Raw genomic sequence first — 18,713 nt, 5'->3', positions numbered from 1 at the left:
AGGGAAGAGGGAAAGTGAAGAAGATGAGGATGAGGACAGAGAGGAAGGAAGGAAGGAAGGGGGGAGGAGGACGGGGAGGGGGAAGGAGGAGGAGGAGGAGAAGAAGAAGAAGAAGAATCAACAACAATAGAAGATTGTTTATGGAGATTCTTAGTCATCCAGGACATAGTTGTCCCAAAGGTGCTTTTCAAAAGACAACTGTACTTTGTTTTTTTTCCTTGACAACGTTTCGCTTTTCATTCAAGAAGCTGAACTGAAGAAGCTTCTTGGATGAGAAACGAAACGTTTTCAAAGGGGGGGGGACCCAAGAAATTGTCTTTTGAAAAGCACCTTTGGGACAATGGTCACAAATCCTTGCCAATGTTTTAGGGGCCGGGTGGGCTCGTTTTAATTTCACTGTTGAAAAATATTTTTGAGGTTGTTGTTTTTACTTGGGTTGTGAGCCGCCCAAGGTTTGGTTTCAGATTTTTTTAAAAATGAAATAACTACAATCCGCGAGCAAGAAGAAACCGTCGCCGAAAGAGGGAGCCGCTCGCCCAAGAAAGCAAAGACCCACGAGCAAAAACTGGATCCCGCGATTTCTCTCTTTCTCTGCTCCCGATGTGCAAGTCCGGCAGCGCCTCCCCGCGCAAAAGCCCAGGCGGAGCGGTTGGAGGGCGGGCGCCTTGCAGACGAGAAAGCGGAAGCGGCGGCGCAGGCAGCTGCCTGCTCGGTTTCTGCGCGTCCTCCGAAAATCAGAAGGACGATGGCTGAAGCGGGCGGACGTGCCCCGCTCGTCCCGACGCCCCTTAGCCACGACCGGCGCCTGGGCGAGCTTGGCGGCGGCACCCAAGCCTCGCAGCGGCTCTTGGCGTACAGCGATGCGCTCTTCTCCATCATCGCCACCGTCATGGTAAGTGTGGAGGAGGCCGCTGCGCACCGGCGAGGCTTTTAGCCCTCTTGCATTGGGAAACGGAGCCCTGCACCCCGGCAGGCAGGAGTTCAACAGGCGTGTAATTTGATCCACGCAGGCTGGCGTGCCGAAAGAGCTGGGTTGATGTTGCGGGCGCGGTTTCTCCCCCTCCCTCTCTACCTGTGCGTTGCAAGCGACTTCGGTTGAATCCTTCTGTCGTGCAGATGCAAAGAAAATAAAATCTATTCTGCGGCTGCCCTCTTATAAGTAATGTAAAGTAAGGTGGAAGATACGGCCGGTAAAGATCCTGGGAGGTAGGTAGGTGCGTGGGTGGAAAGGGGAGTGAGGTATCAACTTTTGCTGCGACGCACCCACTGCAAAATGTTAACTTTTCTCCTGCAATGCATCAAGCAGTGGTTAGCTTCCGTCGATCATAAATAAATCGATTTGTCTGTTTCTCTCCTCCGTTTCTTCAGGAAGCACAGTGTGTGCAGTGTGTACAGTGTGTACAACAGTTCATTTAGTGGCTGTTCGAAGTTACAACGGCTCTGAAAAAAAAAGAAGTGATATGACCATTTTTCACCCTTATGACCATTGCTGTGTCCCCGTGGTTACAAGATTTACATTCAGACACTTGGCAACTGGTTCATATTAATGATGGCTGTGGTGTCCCCTGGGGGTCATGTGATCGCCTTTTGCGACCTTCTGACAAGCAAAGTCGATGGGGAAGCCAGATTCACTTAATGTCTGTGTTGTACTAACTTAACAACTGCAGTGATTCATTTAATAAACCTGGCAAGTAAAGTCGTAACATGGGGGCAAAACTCACTAAACAAATTTCTCACTTAGCAACTTAAGTTTTGGGCTCAATTATTATCATAAGTCGAGCACTACCTATTTACTATGCAAAATTCTTCCTCTTTATCCTCGTAACTGTGCGAGAGTTTTGCTGAGACAGTGCTGGTAACCAACCTGAGATTATACAGCTTTCTCACTCAGTAGATATTTAAACGATGCTATCTCCAGTTCTGTTCCAGACTGTCGCATTCGCACATCAACCCTGCTGTTAGTGATGTTATGTTCTGGTTTTTGTTTTCAATCTTCATTTACAAAGATGGGAACTGTGTATGTTGTTCAGAGGGAGAGGCTTGTAAATAAATCAGCGTGCCCGACTAAGTTTTGAGAACCCATACCGTATGTGAATCCAAGCACTTGGGTTAAATCACCATATTTCACTTAACAAAGATCCCACATATTGCATGGTGAAGTCCTCTATATACTGATTTGCTGGCTCTGGAATTCTGGGAGTTGAAGTCCACGAGTCATAAAAGGGCCATAGTTCCCCACCTCTGTTGTAGAGCAAGTTTAAATGTTACGATGGTGTTAAAGTTACTTTGCAGCCAGTCCTCATATTTATTATCTTTGCAGGTTTCTAAAGCAAAGAAAACTGAAGTATGGTCATGAGCACAGTTGTGGTTTCACTTAGCATCCACTTCACTTAGTTGAGTTGCTGGTCCTAATTGTGGTCATTAAATGAGGACTCCCTGTATCTTGGATTTTCCCAGTCAAAGCCTCAATAGCAAAAAGTGACTTAAAATCAATCATTTGTCTTTTATTGCAGCACTCTTAAAAGCCCGTGGCATAAAAAAATGGCCTGGGTAATTAGTCATTCATTTAAAGAGAGATTCCTAAGTGTGACCATTTCATCCATATTGGATTGTTTGTCTTTATAATAGCAGTCTTTCATACAGGAATCTTGAAGTCTGGCCAGCCTTGCTTATGGCAAGACTCTACAAAAATGTGGATGTTTATCAACTGGACTCAATGGGATATTGTTGGCCTTAATTTAGACTGATAAACACATTTTTAAAAGTCGTCTTTTTTCTATTTATTTTGCTTCTTTCTTTTCTACTTTTTTATTAGTTTGTGTTAATTTTTGTTCTTTAAAAAAAATTTTAATGCACATTTATAAAAATACATTTCAAAAAGGGGTTCTTATTATTTTGTAATTCAGCTATTGAGATTTGTCAATTTAGAAAATAATTACTGTTAAGTATCTTCAGCAATTCCGATGAAGTCCAACATCCTTGCCAAACAATATTATATTCCATATTTTTTTCCCATTGGAAAGGTATGGATTTCTGCTTTTGATTTCTTTTCAGAAGCATAGATGTTTTCTGCACATATATTTCATGTTTGCAAATTAAAATTTGTACGTTACTTTAGCTACATGATTTTTCTGTTTCAGATTTTACCTGTGGCACATACAAAGATACATCCAGACCAGGTACTATACTGCTTTTTTCATATTTCCACATAAAGGTCAGTTGTGATTCTGTTTAATAACTAAAGTTGCAGTTTGAATTTCCAGTAAGGTTGTTATAACATAGTGGAGCATGCTGTTATTGATCACTGAAATTCAGCCTCTTTTGATCTGTGAGGCCTATAGTGGGTGCAGTACAAAATGCCATAATTTGTCAGCCCAAAGGGAAATCTCTAAGTCAGTGATGGCGAACCTTTTAGAGACCGAGTGCCCAAAAACTGGCCCCTCCCCCTCCCTCACCCCGTCTGCCCACAGGGCCACTCACAATGTCCAGGGCCTGCCGCAAATCACCCAGCAGCGCCATGGCAGCCACACCCTCTGCCCCGCCCCGCAGCATCAACTGTGCGCAATGGGGCGTGAGGGCAGAGTCTTGTCTACGCTGTCTGGCTGCCATGTCCTTGGCTGCACTGCTCCGCGTGGGCCACGCTTGGGGGCGACTCTCCTCCAGGGGGGCTGCTGGTGAGGGGGTTGCGGGGAGAGGCAAGGCTGGGGCAACAGCACGTGTGCCCATAGAGAGGGCTCCGAGTGCCGCCTCTGGCACCCGTGCCATAGGTTCGCCACCACTGCTCTAAGTATTGTTATCATCAGCCTGGGAACCAACTTTGTTTATTGTTTCACTGATATATGCTGTTCTGATTCCCCCCCCCCCAAAAGGGGATGAAAGTCCATTACGAATAATAACAAAGAACAATAGATTACAACATATTTTTCTCCTCCCTAATTCTTGACCACTTTTAGCAATGATGTAAATTCTCCAGAGGAATTGAGTAATGTTAGGAAGGGGGCTGATAATTTGGATGTCAAGGAGTTCATAGCTGAGCATGTCAGGAATTGAATATATAATGGAGAATTGTTTCAGGAGATTGGACATTTTGTGATATAGATTTCAAAGTACTGTACAAAAAAGGTAGCAGATGCTGAAAGACAAGAGTGTGGTATTTTAAACAGAATTTGAATAATATTGTTTACTTAACTTTATTGCAGTCTTTTAGCAGCCCAAGAAAATTGGTATTCAAATATTCAAAATATTCAAAACGAAATTGACAATGCCAGGATAGTTAAGAAAAATACAACAGACCAAACAAATGGCAAAAAGACAATATTACATGAAATATTCTAAAAAGCCTGTTCAACCACACACATACATGACAAGAAGAAATTAAAATTAGCAATCTGGAGAATATAAATGTAGAATAACAGTATAAAATACATAAACATATAGGTGTGTTACATACACAAGGTATAAATAAAATAATTTGGAAATTGCGCTGAATATTTGAGTCTGTTTTCCAAAGCATAGGTATAACACAGGATTGAACAAAAGAGAAGGCGTATCATTAACAATAAGCTTTATTTGCAGTTCCTGAAAATGAAAACACAGTTTATAAGCCAGTTTGAGATCCTAAAGTGTTATCTAGTATTTACAGACAGGATGAATTCTTATTCGTTGATTTTTGTATTTTGTGAGCTAGGTTACAGTAGCTTTATGTCCTTGGAACAATTGAGAGACATTCACTGCTTTAAAATATATAGAATCGAATAGGATAGAATAGAATAGAATAGAATAGAATAGAATAGAATAGAATAGAATAGAATAGAATAGAACTAGAAGGGACCTTTTCATGCATTTGTTTATTTGAAAAGGAATTACGTAATGTCATATGGAAGAACAATTTGTCAGCTTTGTGATGAAGGTTGTGCCTTTTTTGCAGAAACTTGGAGAAAATGTCCAGCAGCTGCTAGCCACCAAAATTGCTGTTTATCTGATGACCTTTTTGATAGTCACAGTTGCCTGGGCAGCTCATGTCAGGTATGCAGTTTGGAGTGTTTTAGATACTGTACATCTATCAAGCCCTTGAAAACTGTAACTTAACCAATCGGAAGTTATTAGAAATGCCAATAACTAGTCTGTGTGGCCAAAGAAAGTAGATGTGATGATGGGCATCTCACTTGACCTAATTCTCATTTATTCTCCTTTCATTGTGATCCACTTTGTTCTTTCTACACAATTCTGCTCCATGCTGAAGTTACTGCTGAGCTTATAAACAAACATTATCCACGGAATTTTACAGACTGGTTAGCAAAATTTACTACACTCAGCCTTATGAGTGAGATTACTTGCCTCTCCCAATCAGTTAGACTTGTCTTCAGAATAAGGCCATTTAAGAACCCAGACAAATTCCATCAGCATCCCAGTTCTCAAGGAAGCAATCACGAAGTACTTCTCCAAATCTTTCATTAGGATATAAGAGTTATCACCCTTCAAGTTGCCACAGCTTGCACACACATTGCATTAAACTTTGGTTTGTTGATCCTGCTGTATTGGCCCTCTTGACATGTAATAATAAATCATTAACCATGATTTTCAGACCATACCAAGTGAGTTTGTGGATCATGTGTAGCCAGAAGCAGAGATATGATGATGTACCTTAATATGCAGATGCAGCCATTCATATTCTTTTGGGCAAACGGCATTGTTGATTGAAGCAGTTCATACATGAAAACCAATCAAGATCAGCTAGACACAAGATAAAAAAAAATTAAGGAAGAATAAGAATTTCTCAAATGGTAGCAATGACAGTTGCTCTAGTATCTGCTTGATTTACTGCTAGCATCTGTACTTGATTCCTTTTCCTTCTTCAGAAGAGGCAGAATTCTCTAATTTATGTTATTGTATGAATTAAGTGAAGAAACCAGTTTGATGTAGTGGTTATAGCATAACACCATGATCAGGAGTCATGCCTTGGGCTGAAAACCAGCTCTCTCTCTCAGCCATAGGAAGGAGGCAGTAGCAAACCACTTCCAAAAATGTTGGTAAGAAAAGATCTTTTCCAGGCAGCCTCCAGGACTGACTAGATTAGAAGGCTTTATCTACTCAAAGTAGGTCAATAAATAAATGACAAATAGAGAAAGAATTCTGCTATCTTATCTGAAACTCGGTATAGGGGAAATATGATAAACTTAAATAAGATAATAGTCCTTTACACATGCCAAAGGGGGAGAGAGAGCAAGATTCCAGAGAATTACCCTTGTGTTTTGCAGCAAACTCACACAGGAAGGAGATACTAATTCCTTTAAGGTAAGACATACCAGAAAATGCAGTGTGTTTTCCTTTCTCCAAATCACAGAACAAGCAAGAATAGTAGCAATGTGTTGGATGACTTCACCAGAAAGTCTTGATGCTCCTGATGATTGGAATTGAGGATGTCTAATTTGCTGACTTTAAAGGCATTTTAGGAATTTTTAAAATTCCTGAATTTTCACTGGCCGTTTCCTTTGCATCTCGTTCTTGTTTCCATTTTTGCCACACAGTAGAATATTTGATAACTATCACCAAGTTTAAGACTTGTCTGTTTGAATGAGTTTAGTTATGAATCAAAACTTTGTGGGTCTGTTTTATAAGACAATTGTTTTGTTTTGTTTTTTCCTCCAGGCTTTTTCAGGTGGTTGAACTCATTGATGATGTACTTGCCCTTGCAAATTTGGTGAGTGATTTTTTTTTTAAAAAAAATCCTAAATCTGTTTTTTAAAATGATAGATGTTCCCAGCTCTTAATAAGGGATGAAATGCAGCTTGATATTTTTAAATCATTGTACTGATAAATCACAGTGTAGTATTTGGGGCTTTGAGTTTTCTTTTTCTTTTTTTAAATGAAATGTGCTGATGTACAAGGAGAGCTTTTAAATTCAAGTCATATCATTTCAAAATGGCCATTTGGGTATGAAGGGAATAAGATTTGGAAAGCAGAATATACTGTTTTTCTTTTCATTATATCTTAATTTGTGATTAATTGTATACATAAAAATGGCATTTGTAGGATTTTATTATAATTAAAAAAAACACAGTGGACGCTAAGTCTCGGAATTCTGTGTGGAAAATGACTTGCTCCTCCACCCCATTCCTTCCCTTACTATAGAAATCAAAAGTGAGGTAGTTTCAAAATGAGGATTTTTCAGCAGATCAAAGGTCTAGTATAGGATGCTAAGCCATAATAGTAAGATTATTCATATTTAGAGATAAACCAAATAATGTGTCTTAGTCTCATTCACATATTTCTCTAAACCATAGGTTTCAAACTTCTCAGATTTCTTGGGAGCAAAAGACACCTAAGTGGTTTTTTATATTTAGAAACCCTTAGTAACCTAAGTAAATTGTAATAGTATTTTTATTTACAAGTAGTCCTCAATGTACAACAGTTCATTTAGAGACCATTCAAAGTTACAACAGCACTGGGAAAAAAAGTGACTTATGGCCATTTTTCACACTTAAAACCATTGCAGCATCCCCATGATCATGTGATCAAAATTCAGACGCTTGGCAACTGGCTCACATTTATGACCACTGCTGTGTCCTGGGGTCATGTGATCACCTTTTGCCACCTTCTGACAGGCAGAGTCAATAGGGAAGCCAGATTCATTTAACAACTGTGTTACTAACTTAACAACTGCAGTGATTCACTTAACAACTGTGGCAAGAAAGGTCGTAAAATGGGGCAAAACTCGCTTAACAAATGTTTCACTTAGCAACCAAAATTTGGGACTCAGTTGTGGTCATTAAGTTGAGGACTACCTGTACTTCGATGATTCGCAAATCTTGCAATTAGAATGTTAAAGAATAAAGAGCGATCCCCAGGATTCTTGCCTTAGAAATTTTCGCATTTCAAAAAGGAAAGGTACATTTCAACTGGCAACTTAGCAAAAGTATTCTTGTTATATGTTTTCCTTTGAAAGACAACGCCAGAGCAATTTGATGTCTGTGGCAAGTGATACAGATTATTAAAGGAGAAAATACGAAATAAAAGGAAATAAAAGAAACCAAAAGATTATGCAGGGAGCTAGACCAGGGGTCCCCAACCCCCAGTCTGTGGACCGGTACTGGGCTGCGGCATGCCAGCAACCTGGCCGCACAAACAAGCAAAGCCCCATCCTCAGGATGCAGGCAGCACACAAAACAACACCCCTCTGGTCCGCGGAAAAGCCTCCATGTAATCGGTCTCTGGTGCCCAAAAGGTTGGGGACCTCTGAGCTAGACAATAGGCTCAGCCAGAAATGTTGAAACCTTTCATTCATATCTCTTAAAAAAAATGAAGGCCCTCATTCCCCTGCTGAGGTTTAACTGGAGCCATTGATTTGAGATGGTTTTAAAAGTAACGGTGGAATAGAAGTACGTGTAAAAGTAGGTTAATTTCCAGACCTGTGGAATTTTTCCCAAAGATGGGGGTGATATTAGCCAGTATGCTAGGGAGTGTCTGATGTTATTTTTGCCATTCAGAAAAGAATTGAACTGAAGTATTAATACCACTTTATAAAGCCTTAGTAAGGCCACATCTGTAATACTGCATCCAGTTTTGGTCACCACATTACAAAAAAAGATGTTGAGACATTGAAAAAATTGCAGAGCAGAGCAACTAAGATGATTACAGGCCTGGAGACTAAAACATATGAAAAATTGTTGCAAAAATTGGGTATGGCTAGTCTAGAGAAAAGAAGGAATAGGGGTGATATGATCGCTGTATTCCAGTATTTGAGGGGCTGCCACAAAGACAAGGGGGTCAACTTATTTTCCAAAGCACCAGAAGGAAAGATAAATAACAGTGGATGGAAATTAATCAAGGAGAGAAGCTGGAATTAAGGAGAAACTTTCTAAAAGTGAGAACAATCAACCAGTGGAATAGCTTGCCTTCAGAAGCTGTGGGTGCTTCATCACTGGAGGTTTTTAGAAGAGACTGGACAGCCATTTGCCTGAAATGGTATAGGTCTCCTGCTTGAACAGGGGGTTGGACTAGAAGACCTCCAAGATCCATTCCAGCTCTATTCTGATTGATTGATTGATTGATTGCCTCCACAGAATGATAATTGAATTACTGTATATATATGAACAGGAGACGGTTTCTTTTCATCTACTAAATCACTTTTTCCTTTTCCTAGGCATGCATGATGAGCATTACTTTTTTGCCATATACAGTAAGTAAACACTCTTATGTCACATCTTTAGGCTGCTGCCTGGATTGGTTACCAGATTTCCAGATTTGTACATTGCATTGAACCACAAACTGACCACGCAAGCTGTGTTTTTCACCTGTGCAGGCGCTGATTTGTAGTTCAATACATTGTGCAAATGTGATCTATTTAATAGAGTTTAGGAGCATGCTGGAATCTTGAGCCAATATTTAATACATCTGAGATCAACTGAATAGATGTAAAACGTTAAACCTGCTGATCCAATGCAGGATGCATTTTGAAGATGCAGGAGCCACAATGGGTAAGAGTATGTATGAACTTAACTATACATGTTACCTTATCTGATCTAGTAGGATCAGACTTTGGAGGTATCAAACATCAAACAAAAAGAAACGCATAGAAGCAAAGTAATAAATAAATAAACCCAGAACAGAAAATAACCACAAAAAAGCAAAGATAACACCCAAATAAAATCGAAAGAGGCACCCGCAGGCAGTCAATCATCTGGGATCAAACACAAATTGCAGCAGAAGACCTTCGAACTGTTTCCAGAATTGCAACAAGGTGGAGGCTTCACATATTTCTTGCTGGAGAATATTCCATTAGGTAGAAGCTAGTGCAGATGAAGTAAAATGGGTGGATCTGAAGCATGGACATTCTTATAATGTATATAGTATGTATAATGTACAGTGTTATAATGTATATAATATATATAATGTACAGTGTTATAATTTATATATATATAGTGTAATAGGCGCGCTCCCATTGACCTACATAGATATATAGTGTAAAAAGCGCGCTCCCATTGACCTACATAGATCCCTGAAGATGCCGGCAGTGAGCCGGTGAAAGCTTGGATCGTAATTTATTAAAACTTTTATAGTTTTTTACCTTTCCTGGTGTTCACTGTTGTCTATATTTTTACCATGAATGCACCCAGGAATCAGTCATCGGTTTTTAGGATTGTTTTTAATATATATATATATATATGTACTTCCTACGTTTGGAATGGAATTTGGATATTTTTTCTTTGATGTTTAAAAACTATAGAGCTCACACTACAATCTGTATATATTTTATTTCTCAAAATGGTAATATGAGACTAGGCTGAAGCTGCCATACCTAAAGATGGAGTAAGCACCTAAAACAGCCAGGAATCTTGTCTAAAAGATCGCTTAGGGGAGGTAATTAAGAAGGAACTAGGTTGTTAAGAAAAACAAAGGAAGAAAGCGGCATGTGAACCAGACAAAGGAAGCTGGGTCTGAGCAGATGGGAAATCTAAGCCCCATCAACAGTTACCTGACTTGAAAATCAACAAGGCAAGAATAGCTGACAGTATTGTGAATCAACAAAGCAAGGACTTTGGGGGGAATAAAAGGGATCCTGAAGCCTGCTCTTTGAGTCATCCTTGGATCCAGAATTGGCAGTTTCCATCCCTCTGGCTAGTGCCTAACAACCTATTACTTTAGTTATAAGACCCATGGTGGTGCAGTGGTTAGACTGCAGTATTGCAGGCTAATTCTGCTCACTGCCAAGAGTTCGATCCTGACTGGCTCAAGGTTGACTCCGTCTCCCATCCTTCCAGGGTCGATAAAATGAGGACCCAGATTGTTGGGGGGCAATATGCTGACCCTATAAACCACTTAGAGAGGGCTGTAAAGCACTATGAAGCGGTATATAAGTCTAAGTGCTATTGCTAGTTCTGAAGGACCTGAGTAAGTATGGGTGTGAGGAAGAGCAAATATACATTGCTACTAGTAAGTTTTGTTGTTTCTTGAAATTGACCAGGTCTCAAATGGTTGTGTGAGTGACCATAAGCCAAACATGGAGTGTATGTAACAACAGCAACTCCTGCCACCAATTTTCTGCAGATTGATTTGGAACAAGCAAGGCATGGAGAGTCACAAAAGGGATTCAGGGAGATAAATTTGGTCCTAGGATCTCAGATTAACCACTTGCTTTAATATGTTCTGAAATACAGAAAGAATCTAATTTCTTATTTTGCAGTTCTCCTTAATGGCGTCTTTTCCTGAGGAACCATTTGGCCTTTTTATCTTTAGTAGCTGTGCTGTTGTATTTGGTGTTATCCAGGTATAGTTGTTTTATATTTCAGTACAGGTAGTCCTCGATTTGCAGCGGTTCATTTAGTGATCGTTCAAAGTTACAACGGCATTGAAAAAAGTGACTTATGACCATTTTCCACACTTATGACCATTGCAGCATCCCCATGGTCATGTGGTTTACATTTGGATGCTTGACAACTGATTCACATTTATGACGGTCGCAATGTCCCGGAGTCACATGATCAACTTTTGCGACCTTTTGACAAGCAGAGTCCACGGGGAAACCAGATTCACTTAACAACCGTGCTACTAATTTAAGAACTGCAGTGATTCACTTTAACAAACGTGGCGAGAAAAGTCATAAGATGGGGCAAAACTCACTTAACAAATTTCTCACTTAGCAACATAAATTTTGGGCTCAATTGTGGTCGTACGTTGAGGACTACCTGTACTGTATAGTTTAGTAAACCATAGTTAAAATGAGATGGGTAGTAATTACAAGATGAACACTATTTTCCTTTGTGAGAGAATGTTCAGGTAATTCTTCATTTCCACTGCTAAGTTAGGCAGTTGTTAAGTGAGTCCCACCCAGTTTTACAACTTCTTTGCCATGGTTGTTAAGCGAATCACCACAGTCCTTAACTTATTAAGAATCCAGCTTTCCCCCATTGACTTTGCTTGTCGGAAGCTGGCTGGGGAGGTTTTAAATGGTGATCCCATGGCCCTGGGACATAACAACCATGGTAACTGTGTTCTGGTTTTATGACTATATGCCAAGGAGCACGGAATGCTGCTACCTTCCCACTGAAGCGGTACCTATTTACTCCCATTTGCATGCTTTCGAACTGCTAGGTGGGCGGGAGCTGGGGCAACTGACGGGAGTTCAACCCGTTGTGCGGCGCTCGGGTCTCAAACCCAGGCTGTTAGTTTGTCAGCTGACAACCTCAACATCTTTAATCTCTGAGCCATCATGCTCCCAGTTTAAGTTAAGGATGCTACAATAAGGTGTTTTGACGTGGGTGGGCACACAGCTGCTCTGTAAGCCCAGAAAAGTGTATGGCTTCTTTAAGGAGCCTCCCAAAAGTATGGTATGTGTATCTACATCTGCTCCAAAATATTTATTCAGCTTTGGATCCAAAGTGCAGCATATCCCTATTAGAGCTCAGGGCAAATCTTCCGAGCACCCGTACTGTGATTTGAATTTACAGCCAAACAATTCTTTGCCTTCTAACGGTGCAGCAATATTTTCTTGTTTTGCAGGTGATGATTGTATTATATGGCTTCAGACATTCGTATCTACTGAATCATCAGATACAGGAATCTGAAAATAAGGCATTTTATAAATACCACATTTTAAAGATCATCCTGAGAGGGCCAACGCTGAGCTTTTTGGCTGCCATTTTTTCATTTTTCTTCTTTCCATTGGTAGGTTCATTGAATTGGAACAGTGTTTCCCAAATGCTGTACCATTATGTTGTGGTGGGCCTTAAATTTAGTGATTATATAAGATGAGGGTCTATCCAAGAGATAGGAAACCATGGCCCCTTTATAACTTGTGGACTTCAACTCCCAGAATTCCTGAGTCAACATGGCTGACTCAAGAACTCTGGGAGTTGAAGTCCATAAGTCATGAAAGGGCCATGATTCCCCACCCTTGATCTATACATTACGGTTTTTCTACTGTTTCAGACTTGGAGTTATTCCAGCCTTTTGATGCTTTCCTTCACGTGAGAGTAATTCTCTTCTGGCTCTATAAAGCTTTTGAAGATCATCCTTGCTATTAGGATTCTTTATGAATTGCAAGAAAAAGTTACCTTATTATTATATTGGAAGAATTGTTGCTTTATACAGACTACATAAAAGAAGCAGATGTCTTTCTCAGGGACATGTATGCTTAAGAGGTCCATAAGCACTGGAATGTTCTGTCAAGAGTCCTACAAGGAATTGTAAAGTACATGACTCTGAATTGCCATTATTTTTCATTGTGATGACGTGTTAACTGACAAATGTGAATTTGGACTTAACTGCTGTTTTTCCTCTAAAACCCATTTTTGCTAAATGGTTCAAGAGAATCATTTAGAGTCTTTTATTTAATTAGGGAACACACAGTGCATGACAAGTAGGACAAATGGGAATGTATCCTTTTCTACTTATTACCATTGTATTAATGCAAAAATATTCAGTAAACGTGTGTCTCTATTTCCTTGCAGTCATACATGTTCCTTGGGCTCATTATTTTTTTCCCACTTCTCAGCCATCTAACCAAATGGTTTAGAAGCAGAATTCTTGGTGAGTGTTGTTTATAAAGATTTTTAAATTCCCCAGGGAAATTTAAGAACTAGATGATGTATACCAACAACCTTATCATCATTTAAGTTTTCATCTTTTGGTTCAGTCACTTCCCTGGATAATTTCCTGCTCCTCTCAGTACAATCCTTTTCACACAAGCTCCTCAACTTTGTAGTGAAACGTTTGTGGAGTCCTTGATGTTCTCTGAGCTTGGTTGTTTGCTTGCAGACATTTCATTGCCCAACTAGGTAACATCATCAGTGTTACTGAGAGTTATTTACAGTAACTTGCCCTGCCCGTTCCTTGATAGTTCCTTGATTAGGATATTGCTTTCTGCTTGATTGTTCGCCTGATGTTACTTCCTGCTTATGTGGGTGTTGGCTGTTGGAAAGAATGTATCCTGGTCTTTTGTTTCCTCCTTAGCTTTTTGTTGTCTCATTTGAATGGTGTGTATTTCTATATATTTGTTGGTGGCTGATTTTCTTCCCACTGCTGATGAAATATACACAGCTGAGGCAGCTATTGCCTTTTTTTTTGTTTAACCCATCTTTATTATTTTTATAAATACCTCAAGGTGGCAAACATATCAATACTCCTTCCATCTCCTATTTTTCCACAACAACAGCCCTGTGAGGTGGGCTGGGCTAAGAGAGAGAGTGACTGGCCCAAAGTCAGCCAGCTGACTTTCATGGCTAAGGTAGGAGTATAACTCACAAACTCCCGCCTTCTAGCATGATGCCTTAACCACTGGACCAAACTGGCTCTTTTCAAGACTCTTGTGTGTCTTCCCTGAAGCCTCAGCACTGGGAGGAAGACAGTGGCGAAAGTAAGCTGGGGGCAGGAGGACTAGGCAGCAGCAGAAGACTGCAGGCAGCCGAGAGAACAAAGATGGCGGGAGACAGGCAGTCAGGAGGAGTTGAAGCACACACTATGATTGTAAATGCAGGTGGACTGCCAAGTGCCCAACTTTTGATCACATGACCAAAGGGGGCCCCGCAACAGCCATAACTTCAAACCATCGCTGAATGGTCAATAAATGAAGACTACCTAAATACTTCCCAACAACGTTGGGTAAACAAAGCACTTATAGTATAAGAATGATGATAATCCATATTGATAGTGCTTTTGGAGGAGGGGCTTGTGGGCTTTATGAAGAAGCAAACCAATTGTCATCTTAACATGGAAACCAATTTTATTAAGCGTGGTCATTTTTGTTGGCAGGTCAAGAGGAGGAACTCCCTGTAGAGTATTTTACTTCTTACCTTAAGGAACCCTTGAGTAAGGAACGAGTGGAAAGTTTCAGTGATGGAGTTTATGCAATTGTTGCAACTCTGTTAATTCTGGATATATGGTAAGTCTTCGGCAATAGAATAAAATTGCACCCAGGATTTTCAAGTGTGATGCAGTGCTAAGAGAAAAAAAATAGTATCTGTAATTGCGGATATTTATTATGGTTGGCACGATGATCCTGATCATCACGGTCAACATGATCCTGCCCACCTAGCAGTTTGAAAGCATGCAAATGCAAGTAGATAAATAGGTACCACTTATTTAGGAATGTAACAGCATTCCATGCATCTTGGTCTGTAGTTTGCTCTGGAGCTTCCTCACTTAAATATTATCTTCAAAATGTATTGCTGTGAATACTTTACTTTGCTAGAAATGCAACAGAACGTAGATTATAAAGGAATGGGTGAGTTTGCATAGGTCTGTATTGCATACCCACATTGGCAGATGGTTTCCAGTGTAATCAGACGTGACTATTCCTGAAGCAGAACTCTATTACAATCGCAACAAAAAGTAGTCTGATGCGTTTACATTTTCTTCTTGGTTTGGCATGGAATGAAATGGATTCAAGACGTTATTGAGGTTATAAACCAACTCAGTCAACCGAAGTTAAATTCATGAAGTATCACTTTAAAATAGATTATTTGTTGTGAGGGTATTCTAAATATATATATATATATATTGTTTACTTTACTCAACAGTGAAGATAATGTTCCTGACAATAACATAGTTAATGAGAAATATAATGGTCATCTTGCTGAAGCACTGAGAGAATTTGGTCCAAGTTTCCTTGCCTACTTCGGATCGTTTGTAACTATTGGTCTTCTCTGGTTTGTCCACCATTCACTCTTCCTCCATGTGACCAAAGCCACCCGACTGATGAGCCTCCTTAACACCCTCTCTTTGGCTTTTATTGGTGGACTTCCTCTTGCTTACCAGCTGACCAGTGAGTTTGCCGAGAAGTCTTACAACGAAATAGAAGCCATTCAGATCAGCTGCGTTACCATTTTTTTTGCCAGCATCTTCCAGTTCAGCATATGGATTGCTGCGCTGTTCCACGAAGTTGAGACATTGCATCCTTTTGCGAGGTACGGTGGCAAAGAACACGCCTTCATGTTTGCAAAGCTTTCTCTCTACCCCTGCGTGAGCCTTGCAGTCTTCTGCCTGACGTGTGTTGTGAGTGAGCTAAGTACGACTATTTTTCATCTCACACAAATAATCGTCCCATTTGCTTTCCTTGTATTGCGCATCTTCGTCAGAATCGGCTTGATGATACTAAACTATATAATGTCGATGGCCAGGCCAAAGAACAGTGTTTTAGAAGAAGAAGAAGAAGCCTGTTTATCCCCAGCCGATACGCTATCGTAGTTTTCCCTGCACTTTACATGGAAAATCAAGATACTCCTGTGACTTGGAGATTTCTAGATTCAATTAAAACTGAATTGTTCCTTTCTTTAGGGATGCTCAGCTTTCCCTTTTATTCGTGGACTGGGGTCTGGAGAGTGAGTTTGGCTAGAATACTTATCACCTCAATAGCCTCACTGATCATAGACGATTGGTGAGGAATCGTAAGATGCTTGGGCGAAAATAATGGCATTAGCAGTTTCTTGGGAAGTGCCATTTGTCATAGCCAGGAAAGGTGATAATATGAATGTCCTTATCCATTCCATGGCCATTAAGTGACCTGGAGGATGTATTAAACTGCTAAATAATTCAATGTGTGTCTTGATTTGCAACCCTAACAGCTGCTGTCTAATCTATGTAATCTAGCAAATCAGTGTAAAGTAACATGATTAACTGAACAAAGGAATTGTGAGTCAACAAATTACTATCAGCAATTATACAAGATGTAGTTCGTTCAGCACTGGCAACTTCTTAAAGAAACCTGTATGTTCAGCATGCTAAATGTTCAGAGAATATTTAGAAAGAGTTGGCTGTCAGTATAACCAAAGTTATAACTTGATGAGGGGATACTTACGATATAGGTTTGTCCCATTATTGCCCCAATAATGTGACAAGCCTACTTCGTAAGTATCCTTTAGAATCCAGTGTTAATAGCCATAACTTTAATAATGTAATTTTCAGAAAATAAATTAATATTATTGTGATGCTGTATTATATCCCAGTCATTTGGAAATTATCAGTAGATGAAGAACGATTAATGAAACAAGAAAGATCATTCTGTTATGATGGGAAGGTAGAACTTAAAATAGTCCTTGGATTATCATGACAATTGGGACCGGGAACTCTTTTACTAAGCAACAGGGTTGTAAAGTGTAACATCACATGACTATGTCACTTAGCAATGGCAACTCTGGCAGTCCCAGGTACTGTTATTAAATGTGGGTCATTAAGTGAGGACTTTGCGTGACTATGACTTCCAACTTCCTGCTGGCTTCCTCAACTGATCAGGAGACAAAACCAATCTGCTGCCAGCAGATCTAGCAGCATAGAATCAACAAATGGAAACTTATCCAAGTAAAACATTTATTTGTGGGAAGCTGGAATGGAGAGTCAGAAATTGTAAAAATGCCACGCGACTACAGAGATGTTGCAGTTTTGGAACTCCAGGGTACTGTCGTAAGTTCCTCTTGTTTAGTTTCATCATAACTGAATGGTTGCTGAATGGTGAATGGTAGTGACCTGCGAACTTGTACAATGCATGATGATGTGTGTTTGTTCTCTGCTTATGAACTGATTCCCTGTGGATGTAATGAAAAGACTACAGTAGTGGCCAAAATTGTGGAAAACTTTTGGGAAAAGTGTACAGTAGAAATGCCACCTTTGGTTAAGTTTCCACCAATTTTCTTTCTAATTTCTTTATAACTGTAGCCTTGTTCACTTAATAATACTATTTTACATCACTTTCTGGGCAACCAGTCAACTCTTTGCACCATTACTTTAATTTTATTACGTTTTACAAGCTCACTAAGTGAAAGAACAAAAAAAAAACCCAACCAACTTGATAGCGATCACATAACACACTGTCAAATGTCCTCCTCTCAGCTTCAATACATGACATCAATAACTGAATCCTACTGTGATCTGATTGGTTCATTGCCAAAACAAGATGACACCTGATTGGCTCTCTAAACACTCATGCTCATTGGCTACAATCAGATGAAGGAAAGCTACCTGATATCAACCTAAGCAAGTTGTGCTTCCTTTTTCTGGTTATTTGGCTATAACTTTTCATAGAATGCAGTACAGATAATTGAACAAACTTTGTTGCATTACATTCTTGATTAAATTATCTTTCCATTTATATATAGTTTTATGGTACTACACCAAAAAAAGTGGTGTTATTAGCCATCAAATCTCAAAAATACACTTTTCCCAAAAGGTTTCCACAATTTTGGCCACTACTGTAATGTCACTCCACATCCTCAAGGTTAAATGATGTGTTTAAAATCTGACCTCTTTTCTATTCATGCAATAATGTTTCTGTCCTTATACTTTTTTGGTTGATGTTCATTTCCATTTATTCTTTCCCTAGTTCTGTATCATATTATTATACTTCCATTGTTTATTTTTATTGTTTTATTCCTTTGTTCTTGTTATGGTTACATATTTTTATCATTTTTTCCTGTTTTATTGTTGTAAGCCACCCAGATTAACCTCACAGGGAGATAAATTTAACAAATTAAACAAACAAAGAAATAAGTTTAAAAAAAAGATTCTATTTGATGCTAGCTAGAGCCTTGAAACAGATAATCCTTTGGCAGCCTTATATTGCCTTTTGAGGATAGTTGGCTCATATCATAAATGTGAAATATTTTCCTAGCTCTTTGTGCTTTTTTACGTCGATATTATTCTCCTCTGCGCCTTAACAAGGTTGCTTTCAGTATCAAGCTATTGATATGTCTACAAGTTTCCTGATAAATTCTTTTTGTCATTTG

The 18,713-nt window shown here is 39.6% G+C and overlaps 1 protein-coding gene across 1 annotated transcript; it reads left to right on the top strand.

The window, feature by feature from the left end:
* Positions 1-738: 738 nt before the first annotated feature.
* On the top strand, positions 739-16,896 carry TMEM175 (transmembrane protein 175). Its single transcript, XM_015821244.1, has 10 exons — positions 739-892; positions 3,141-3,179; positions 4,928-5,025; positions 6,649-6,700; positions 9,143-9,178; positions 11,183-11,266; positions 12,499-12,663; positions 13,449-13,527; positions 14,749-14,878; positions 15,516-16,896. Exons 1-10 carry the CDS (start codon positions 746-748, stop codon positions 16,180-16,182), a joined length of 1,497 nt encoding a protein of 498 aa, XP_015676730.1. The 5' UTR covers positions 739-745; the 3' UTR covers positions 16,183-16,896.
* Positions 16,897-18,713: the final 1,817 nt, after the last annotated feature.

This window comes from Protobothrops mucrosquamatus, unplaced genomic scaffold (assembly GCF_001527695.2).
Source record: "Protobothrops mucrosquamatus isolate PMUCROS unplaced genomic scaffold, P.Mucros_1.0 scaffold1284, whole genome shotgun sequence".
NCBI lineage: Eukaryota > Metazoa > Chordata > Lepidosauria > Squamata > Viperidae > Protobothrops > Protobothrops mucrosquamatus.
Note: the sequence above shows the minus strand (reverse complement) of the source record. Positions and strands in the feature narration are given on the sequence as shown.